This window comes from Schistocerca gregaria, chromosome 3 (genome assembly GCF_023897955.1).
Source record: "Schistocerca gregaria isolate iqSchGreg1 chromosome 3, iqSchGreg1.2, whole genome shotgun sequence".
NCBI classification, from domain to species: domain Eukaryota; kingdom Metazoa; phylum Arthropoda; class Insecta; order Orthoptera; family Acrididae; genus Schistocerca; species Schistocerca gregaria.
The window spans coordinates 412,275,175-412,285,982 of NC_064922.1; the positions used below are offsets into that span (position 1 = coordinate 412,275,175).

General features: G+C 35.5%; 1 protein-coding gene across 1 annotated transcript in view; it reads left to right on the forward strand.

Annotated features, from left to right (window-relative positions):
- Window positions 1–7,889, forward strand: part of LOC126356281 (zinc transporter ZIP13 homolog) — a 212,868-nt gene extending 204,979 nt beyond the window's left edge. The window contains exon 5 of the mRNA XM_050007151.1: window positions 6,344–7,889. Coding sequence (XP_049863108.1) covers window positions 6,344–6,522 — 179 coding nt within the window. The 3' untranslated portion in view covers window positions 6,523–7,889. The remainder of the gene's footprint in view (window positions 1–6,343) is intronic.
- The last annotated feature ends 2,919 nt before the right edge of the window (window positions 7,890–10,808 follow it).

Here is a 10,808-nt window from a genome sequence, read left to right on the forward strand (position 1 = left end):
GAACTGCTGGCTTCAATCAAGCCTTCATTAACTGCATCATTTATGCGAAAGCATGGATTTCAAGAGTTGATACACACATGAATCGGCTCTTTATCAGCATGGCAATGCCAGACTACACACAAGTACTATGACATCTACAGCATTCGGACTCATGGGGTTCATCATCATCATCATCATCGATCATCTTCCATACAGTCCCAGCTTGGCCCCATCTAATTTTCATCTGTTTCCACAATTTAAAGAACACCTTCAAGGACTTCATTTTGATAGTGATGATATGGTGCAAGCAGAGTTGAGGCTGTGAATGCATCAACAGTGTCAAACATTCTACTGTGACAGTATCAACAAACTGGTCTCTCATTGGGAGAAATGTGTTTGTTGGCAGGGTGATTATGTTGAGAAATAAGTATGTAGGCTTCAAGAAAAATATTTAGAATGTTAATAAAGTCTGTTTTATTTTTAAAAAGTTGTAAGAGTTTTCACATACAAAATTCAGAAGCATTTCCAGTATGCCCTCATATTTTTTGGTGCCATGTTACAGTTATCGTTGGTGTAGTACCTCTGTATGTGCAGAACTAAATATATTGTGTGTTTTTGAAATTGGCAGTCGGAATATTTGCTGAAAACCACTCAGTAGCACTTTTTTTAGAGAGTTGTTTACCATTTCTTCTGTTCCTGTGTATGTATTTGAACTGATCGCAATGCTAATGTCATTAGTAAAAAGAACTAAGTCTGCTTGTTGTATATTAGACAAAAGGTATTTACGTAAAGGAGAAACAATAGTGGAAATTGGTTTGACTTTCAGGAATCCTGTAAGTGATTCCTCCACATTCAGAAGACTCTCGCCTGCTTACATTGGTTGAGTTATTAAGTATAGCTTTCTGCATTCTTTTGATTAGATATGACATTATCCATTGGTTGGCTATACCGTAGACAGATTACAGAAAATACCAGTTGGCCCTTCTTTTGTCATTTACTTAGTCTAAGATGTGATGAGTGAATGTGTAAATGGCATTCGTAGTTCAGCAACTTTTTTTAAACCCAAACTGTGATTTATTGAGGATATTTCTCTAGAATATGTGATCTTTCCAAAAATTTTGGTAAATGAAATTAGTAGTGATATGTGTCAGTAATTATTGACGTCTCTCATACCACATTTCTTCAACCTCTCAGGGAAAATGCTCAGAGTTAGTAATGCATTGCATATTTCGGAATAGGCAGCACTTATTGATGTGAATAAGTCTCCAGTACTCTGCGAGAAACACCATCAAATCCAGGTGAACTTTATTTTTGAGAGAATAGATAATGTTCTTAATTTCAGAGGGAGAAGTCCATGGTACATTGTATGATTGAATTTTGAGAGTTGTTTTTCAACACACTGCTGTGCTTTTTCTGTTGACCTCTTCATACCTATGTCTTTTACCACAGTTTAGAAATTATGGTTTAACATATCTGTTACCTGAGACTAATAATTAATAGCCCTTCCATTTCAATTAGAAAGAATATTTCTGTGCTGTAGTGTGTTGTGTTGTCTCTCATTTTACTACTTCCCACAAGGCCTTAAGTCTGCTGTAGAAATATTGATTTCTGAGACAATGTGCATGTTCTCTCTCTCTCTCTCTCTCTCTCTCTCTCTCTCTCTCTCTCTCTCTCTCCTCCTTTTTTTTTTAACTCATCTTAGCAAATTTTAGTTGTTTGTGCCATGTGCAACTGCCACAGGAGTTTTACATGTTCTTGCCAGGAGATATATTTACCTTTTCCTTCCACAAGGTACTTTAATCCATCTCGCACTCTGCAGTTTTCTGATATGGCTGTTTAATGCCCTTTTTGTTAGCTTACGGGGAAGCTATTTTCAAACAGTGAGATGAATTAATCGTGGAAGAGATTAAATCTTAATGTCAACATTTGGTTCATTATAAATCTCATCAGAGGTCATCTGTAGTAAACTATTCTGAAAAATGTTTGTCTTGACTCATTAGTTATTCTAACAAATTTTCGCTAAATAGTATCTTTACCATAAGGCAGTGCCTTATTTATCTTGACTAACTGCACTTCATATTCAAAGAGAATATTTGTGACTGGGTATACAGTTACTGGGTGTACTTGCTTCATCAAAGAAAACATTGTAAATTAGGGTCCTACTGTCTTTATCCACCTGTGTTGGAAAGCCAGTTACCTGAATCAAATTGCAGGATGCAAATGTTTCCAGATAATTTTTCTTTTGAGAATCTTTTAGAAAATTTACATTGAAATCACCAGAGACTATTAACTGCCTGCTGCTGTCTGACAACATAATAAGGAATTCATGTGCCTCATAACAAAATCATAATTTTGCAGTGGGGCTCTATATACAGCTACAGTTAAAAATGAATTAGGTATCAGTATTAATTCACAAGCATACACTTTTATGTGTTGATCACTACAAAATTTGTTTCAGCCTTTCTGAACTTACATTTTGTCATAATATATGGAGCAACTCCGTTTTTCTGTATTAGTTCTTCATGACTTTCTTTTTTTTTTTTTTTTTTTTTTTTTTTTTTAGAAATAGGCAGGAAGATTTTCTGCTTTATTACTCAGTTAATTAATAACACAACACAAGAATATGAAGTCCACATGACTGCAGTACTTGCTCCACGTCAGTTATTGACTAGTGTAACAAGTAAGTTATTTCTTGTCTGGGCCTTTTGTTAATTTTGTCTGTGGTTCTTGAAGGTACAGACTTATCATGGGTGATAACTAGGAAGGTTGTCTCTGTTTGGTAGTATGGACCCATTTAAGATGATGCCTAGTTTCCCTTCTAGCTTCATTCATTTGCCTTGTTCTGGATATCCAATCAAGAAAGAGAACCGTTAGAGATGTGGAACGAGTCATGGTCTACATTAATGAAAGATAAGGAAATTATAAAAAATTAATTTGTGTACTGTATTAACAGTAAACTATCACTCTGTTGCCTAATGCTTTTCACATTTATGGCATCTAAATTTAATTGAGTGTATTGGAAAGAAAACATCTGTCTACTCTGCTACAGTATAGAGCTGCCATTTGTCTGCAATTGATAGGTAATATTTATGTGATTAAAATCATATTTTTCAAGAGATTAGGCGAGAATGCCATTCTCCAACCTGTTTGAATAATGTGTTATACCATGCTGATTCTTGAACAGCTTTCATAAGATGTCTGTAGTTATGTGGAAATTGTTTGATATTTGTTGTAGAGGTGTCAAGCTCTATATGAAACTTAACCCAATTTACTTTCTAGAAGTTGTATCTTCTTGTGAATGGGACCAGTTGACATTCTTGAATGAGCCAACATCATGGCAAATAATGAGTCTGTTTTATGTGTTAGGGTAGAGTTACCTATTGGTTTGGCAATTTGTTGGCAAGTTATCAGAAACAACAATTTAGTCAGAGTTATAGCAACATTTTCCATGTTGCACTGTTTGGAATTCACCAGCATGGATCAACGCAAATTTACTTTCCATTAAAAATTTCCAGACCATCCCTCTGCTTCATTTTGCATGTTGATGTCTGTTATCGTTATGTTGGTATCAGGTGGATTCAAAGATCTGAGATTAATAAACTGGAATGGTATATGCTGGAACTAGCAACTTATGCTGCTTCAGTCTGTGGTCTGGCAAATAAGGCACTTTTACAGTAATCATGCAGTTCTTCAGAGATGAACTCTGTTCGTATCATTTCCCATACAGTTTTATATTTGGCCCTGTACACATATGACTGGTACAAAATAGTTTTACTATCCCTTAAAAGTAGACACCAGCATTGTGTATAATCTGTGGGGAGCAATGACAGTCTGCCTTTGACGAATGGTGTGTGTGAGGGTAACACGGTCACAAATGCACATGAGAATAGCTGTAATTTTCACATTATTTTGTACGATTCTGTAAAACTATAGATTGTCATGGTAATCCGCAATGCTGCCATTTGGTTTATGGGAATTTTATGGGCTTGTAAAATTTGGTCCATGACTCACCCAGCACAATGCCAGAGCAAAAGAAAACATCTACTTCAGATTCATAATAATTCAAGTGGCATGAGCAGTCGTTGTCATAGCTAATTCTCTATTCCTGTCAAACTGTGTGGAACACATTGTAATGCAGTTTCTCTCATGCCCAGGAATTCCTCCATAATGTGAAGCACAATTAGTAAACACTAATCCTGATTTTCAAGACCACTTTTACTAACACAGTAAGAACAGATAATTTTACTTCACTGACACATCAATGACACCTGGCCAACAAACATTTGTCATGTTTTGGTGTTGACAGTTGATAGTTTTTACCTACCTCGTCACTGCTCTGTAGGCACACACTCTTAAAACTATCATGATATTGATGCACTGTACATCCTGTGGCATATTCAGTTTTTATCTAACTCTGTTCTTCTTGTTTCGAAAACATCATGAGAGTGCTACATTAGGCTATCCGATAGAAGAGGCTGTGTTCTTCATGTAACTGCTTGCGTGGAGCTTTTCTCTAGGTGGAGCCTTTCCCTATGCCTTGATCAAGTTTATGATCACTGACAATAGTCGGGTGTCCCTGGGATTTTGGGTGATAGAAATACATGGGAAATTGCATTTTCAAAAGTGATGGTTAGTTCTTTAGGAGTTAAGAAAACATAGGAAGAAACCAACAAATCTGAAAACTTTTCTATGGAAGGATAATCAAAAATAAGCAGAAAATGTTATGAACAAAAGAATACATATTGTAATATTTGTAGTATGGAGGTAAACATAGTTTATTAACACTAGTTACATGGGAGGATTTTATGCTGATATAGTAAATCAAGCTATCTCCATCAAAATGTTACTGATGGAAAATAATAAGAAATTTTAGTTTACTTTTAGACAGAATTTCTCTCTTCGACTTGGGTCATAAATTTCTTCTTCTACATGGTTTTTAGAAGTAAAAAAAAATTTCAAAGGTTTCAAAGCCTGCTAGGAAATGTTACCTACATGCTAAATGAGAGAGTGGGATATGTTTTTGCAGTTCATTATTACTAAGCATTTCACTATTTACCTATCACTGTTTGTATATCTTTTCTGCTTGACATTTGCATTTTAGGTATAATGACACTCTTTAATTAGTCCCAGGTCCCCCATCTACTTATTTGTGGTAAATTTTCAGTAAGAGTTAAGCATTTATCGTCACAGTTAGATAAGGGATACCTACAGACTCAAAGAAATGAAACTGTAGTGAAGTTCAGTGATTAGTGTTTTTGTTGCTATTAATTCATTGGTTGTTTGAATACAGACGACAGAAACTACTAATGTAAGTATATATTTGAAATGTCTCGTATAGTCACCAGGTTTGATAATACAATTGTAGGCCAACCTGTTTTTTTATGATTGTTGCATCTAAGGGATGCTAATGAAAAGATACATCAGATACAGCACTAACTGTAAATTGAAAGATATTTTTTGTCTATGACTGTAGTGAAGTGAAAGAAGATGTGCAGAATATTGACAGTTGGTGGAGGGACTGGCAGTTGAATCTGAATGTAAAGAAATGTAATTTATTGTATATAAGTGATGAAGAGATCCATTACGATTAAACTCCCAGTGAGAAGTCACTGGAAACAGCAACAGCTGTAAAATACCTAGTAACAGTCTGGAGTGTCCTGAAGTGAAATGACCAAATTGAACTATTTGTAGGATAAGCAAGTGGCAGGCCTAGACTTTTTGGGAGAATCTTGAAGAAATGCAATTCATACATGAAAGAAGTGGCTTGCAAAACACTGGTGCAACCAGTTCTTAAGTTTTTCTCATCAGTATTGAAACTTACAAAGTTGGATTAATGAAAGAAATAGAGAAAATACAACAAAGAGTGGCTTGTTTTATCAGGGATTTAAAGGTGTTCAGAGAAAATCAACAAACTTCAGTAACAGACAGTAAGAGACAGGTGGTGTGCACCATGTTGAGATTATATGTTCCAAGAAGTGTCAGGCAACATATTATTTCCTCCCATATACTTCTTGTGAAATGACCAAGACGAGAAAATAAGAACTCATAAGACCAATTAACAGTTGTTATTCCCACACACCATTTGTGTATGGAAGAGGGAAAAGCCAGGGGAGGGGGATTAATATTGGTTCCTGTAAAATAGTCAGCCACACACCTTAAGGTGCATTGCTGCAGTTTTTCAAAATTATAATTTGTGGTGTGTGTGTGTGTGTGTGTGTGTGTGTGTGTGTGTGTGTGTGTGTGTGTGTGTGTGTGTGTGTGTGTGTGTGTTTTTTGCCACCAAAACATATATTTAATACAAGATTACTGCCTGTCATCTAACTATTTCACTATTTCTTATTCATGTGTGAATATTTGTTTTCAGAGGCAAAAACGTCTTGGATTCATCCATTCACTGCAGGAGGGTTTCTTCACATTGCCTTGGTAACAGTATTACCAGATTTACTGAAAGAAGAGAATCCAAAGGACTCCTTAATGCAGCTTATGTCACTTCTGTTTGGTATAGCAATTATGGCACTTCTAGGCTTAGTGGTTGAAGAGTAAAAAGTGCATTTGGCAGCACAATGCAGAAGACATAATATTATTTTGAAGTATGTCATTGTGACTTCGCAGGTTTTTGACACTAAAAGGAAAAAAAGAGAGATTGTTGGTGCAGCTACATCATATCAGTAAAAGAAAGTACGGAATATAAGTTCACATAACAGAGTTAATTGGATTTGATACCATAATGTGTTAAATTCCTTTTCTGTAAGTTTTATATCAGGTGACTTGGGAACTGGAAAAAAGTGATGTAATATCTTCTAATTTTTTCCGTTCGTTGTCTGATGTTTGTTTTTTATTGGCTGATGTGAATATTGTCATATTACACAAAGTGGTGCTTCTTAATATTTGAAGTTCCTTTCGTTAATGTGTTAAATGTAACACAAAGTCCTTGAAACATCATTACTTAGTTGTTTCCAGTTGTGCAGAAAGCTGTTATTATAATTGATTATGACTGAAGTATTTACTGCTTTTTGGACTAAAATTTACGTACAAATCTTCATTTTCACTGCCGTCACATAATATTTCAGTTTTTTGGGCAAAGTGGTCTGCATCATCATGACAGTGTCTACCACAATGCCATTGTTCTAGATATTGCACAACATACTTCATTTGATGGAGAATGTTGTATCAGTGAATGGTATTGTAACTGTAAATTCCTGTTGCACTAATACACACATTGTTGGATACAGTTACCAGTTTTTAAAATCCCTATATTCTGATTTAAAAATTTTGTGGACCTACGTCATAGCTTCTTTCGTTGAAAAATTTGAAAGGTAATGTACTTACTTGTTTTTGTTGTAGGATGACAATGACAGAGGATGTTTACAGATTCCTAAAATAGAAGTGATTGCTGTTTACAAAATATGTTTTTGCCATTACTGTAGATAAGTTTTACATTTCAAATTAATTTTCCAGTAGAATGCTTTAATCCTTCCATTCTAAAACCATGTTATGAATAATAATAGTAGTGTTAGCTAAATGAGGACATGAGAGATTATTTATGTAAAAACATTAATTTTTCAGTCTTTTTAAATGTCTTTTTCCTCAGTAGTTAACGTTTGTTTTGATAGTGTAATTTTTGTATGTTCTGACACACACAATATTTCACTATAAGGCACAGTGTTTTCCACACTGTCCTCAGAAACTTTATAGCTTTAACAAAATGATATATCAACTAGTCAGAATGTTGTTAAGCTGTAATTAGTAGACAATGTGCACCCAGTCACAAATGTGTTCGAAACTGAGTGACATCACAGATAAACTCCCATTAAAGTTATGTACATTTTGATCAGGTTAATTGTAAATACAAATGAAAAAATATTTTTGTGTAAGATATAAAATATATAAATTTTATTGAAAATATTTAACATTTGAGTCTGCATTATACCTACCCCTTTCGATTTATTTTTATTAACCTTGCTACTTCCTTTAATTACACTATTTTGCACAATGCCATATACTATTAACAATGTGACTGTTTCGTTACAGTTTTAGTATCAATTGTCTGTCCTTAAACTTCCAAAAATTATATTTTATCTTTGTGTGTTTCCTTGCTTGGTGTCTTGTTATTGCTTATCCCATAATTAAAAAATCTTTTCCTTGTCGTGGATTATAAGCAATCAAAAATATACTTTATTTGTAAAGAAATCATATTGTGTAACTGACAACAATATGCCAGAAAGACAAAACTTGTTTGCAGCATTAAACAAAGCAAATGCTCTTCTAATTATTTTAAATTTCTTCTGTTGACTTAACACCAGTGGTAGGATGTCTTATTTACAGGATATTCGAACGTGCTTAATAAACGCGTGTGTATTTACTAGTCAGCATTCTACTCAATGTTTCTCCTACAGTGGCCTTGGTAGTGAAGATATAATTTAAAAAATTTGTTTTTCAAGTATTAATTACTTGTTACTGAACAGATTCAGAGAGACTATAAGTCAAACACATGAGGTACATAAGCTCATGGGACAAAAAATTAGTCACCCCTAGAAAAATCATTAGAAGCATTATTTAATACTGAGTAATTCCACCCCTGTAGTTTGATAACTGACTGGATTTGGGTACGAAGTGTCCAAGAGGTTCTACAGGTATGCCACATCCAGGTTAAGCCATTTGCTGAGGATTTGATAACACAAATCCACCAAATTTCAGGGATGCTGGGTTTTACCTGCTGTTCCAGCGTGCCCCACAGATTTTCTGTGAGGTTCAAGTCAGGTGATTATGCTGGTCAGTCAAGATGTAATAGAGTGGGGAGTGTTCAAAAAATGAGTCACATATTCTTCCAGCCCTGTGCTGTTGTCTTTACTTTCCTGTATGAGCGATGGTCTTTTTCAAGGTGAGCAACAACAAATATTCGTTGCATGCCATTCCCGCCGCAATGTTTTCTGCCAGCAGGTTGGGATGGACCTTCATTCACTGCCTGCAGCAGTTCATGTCAAGCTTGGAAGCGATTTTGATTCACAAGCTGTGGAATATTTCTCCAGTACCCCTCAGTGTGTGTCTTTTTACAGCCACAGTTCCGATGTGTTTTGTGGCTGCATTTGTTATACCGCTGCTTTAATCGTGTTGAACAGTTTACCACAAAAGCCAACAAGTCCAGCATCCTGACACACTGTGTGGCCATTGGCAGCCATACACAATTGCCCCTTTGTGCTGTTCTGTCACCCTTTTACATTTACTCATGTTTCCATACAATGTCCATGTGAAACCTGTATGCCTCACTGATCGTTGCTGCCTTATGCTCACATTGTGGCAGTGCATGTGCAGTTGAGCATGTGACGTGACCGCTGCCCCACCTGTAAATATTTTAATGATTCATCCATGCATGCACTGGAGTAGCTAAATTTTTAGTCCAGTGAGATTGTTCTTTTCATTCTTTGTAAATTTCTTTTTCTGGGAGAGTAATGATGTTCCCGCATGCTGTTCATAGAAGATTTAAATATTACATACAGTATTACTAATGTCCTTCATATGGGAAAACAGCTCAAAACTGTTCCAGTCAGTTCTAGAAAGATATCATTCTGCATAAAAGAATATCATAGTTGGTGCAACAGTCTTGAGGGGAATGGCTTCTCAAGTTGTAAATGATTCCTTTTATATGATACAAGTAGCCAATATTCAGTACTATGGAACCATCAGAATTCTGCATAGCAAGTTTGTAAGCATTTTGCATATCTTTTCTTTTGATCACCTGGTCTCTTGTTTCGGAGTGTGACTACTATATGCCTTTTTCTCAGTCTGCTACTGTAACCCACATCAAATTGATTTGTATTAAATGAAAATAATGGCATATTTTTCTCAAAAAAGTAATTGAAGTTGGAGTAACTTAAGGACTAAATATTCTCTCTGTTACATTTTTAGCTGTAGAATGAAGGTAACCTTGTACATTATTGTCTACATACTACTTGGATAATTGTTCTGATATGTAAAACAATGGCAGAATTTAAGTAATGCCTTTATGAAGATCTTTTCATTGTTTTTTCTTCAAACATTTTACTCAACAGCGCAACTTTTATTAATCTGGGTTCACACCATGTGTGATAGTATTTCAAACAGTTTTGTTCAGTTGGCGCATTATACCCAGAAATATTTCAGTAATACAGGGTGTGCATAAAGCCCGGGAACACTTTCAATTATTTATTGCACAAGAACTAAACATAGTACAGATGTCATACATATTGCATTTTGAAGAGAGACTCTGAAAGTTTTTTTTACAAACATTCGATATGAGAACCATGAGTGACATGGCAGATGTCAGTACCGTAGTCAAATTCTTGCCATACCCGTCCCACCATGGCATTGTCGACTGTTGCAGTCGCTTCCTGTATTCTCTCCCGGAGCTCTGCTACATCAAGTGGTAGATCTTTAATGTGTCCCACAGAAAAAAAGTCACACGGAGGGAGATCTGGTGATCGGGGAGCCAATTTCGTGAAACAGCGCACTCCGCACCTGAACTCTCCATTTTTGCAACTAGTGCTGACCATCAGCATATTATTGCCAAACCACCCTGTGGCGGTATACATGGGGGGGGGGGGGCTTTCAGTGTTTCTCTTCAAAATGACATATGTATATGTACAATGTATGGTTCTTGTTCAATAAATAATTGAAAGTGTTCCTGGACTTTATGTATACACTGTACATCCTTGCATACATTAATGGTAGGGGTAAAGACAGTCACACATCATATAATTGAAATACTAAATGTCTGGCTGGCACATAAAATTGAAAATGTTCCAAGCTGTCAGACAACGTCCTCCTTTGGAGCTAACAAATACAAAAGAACC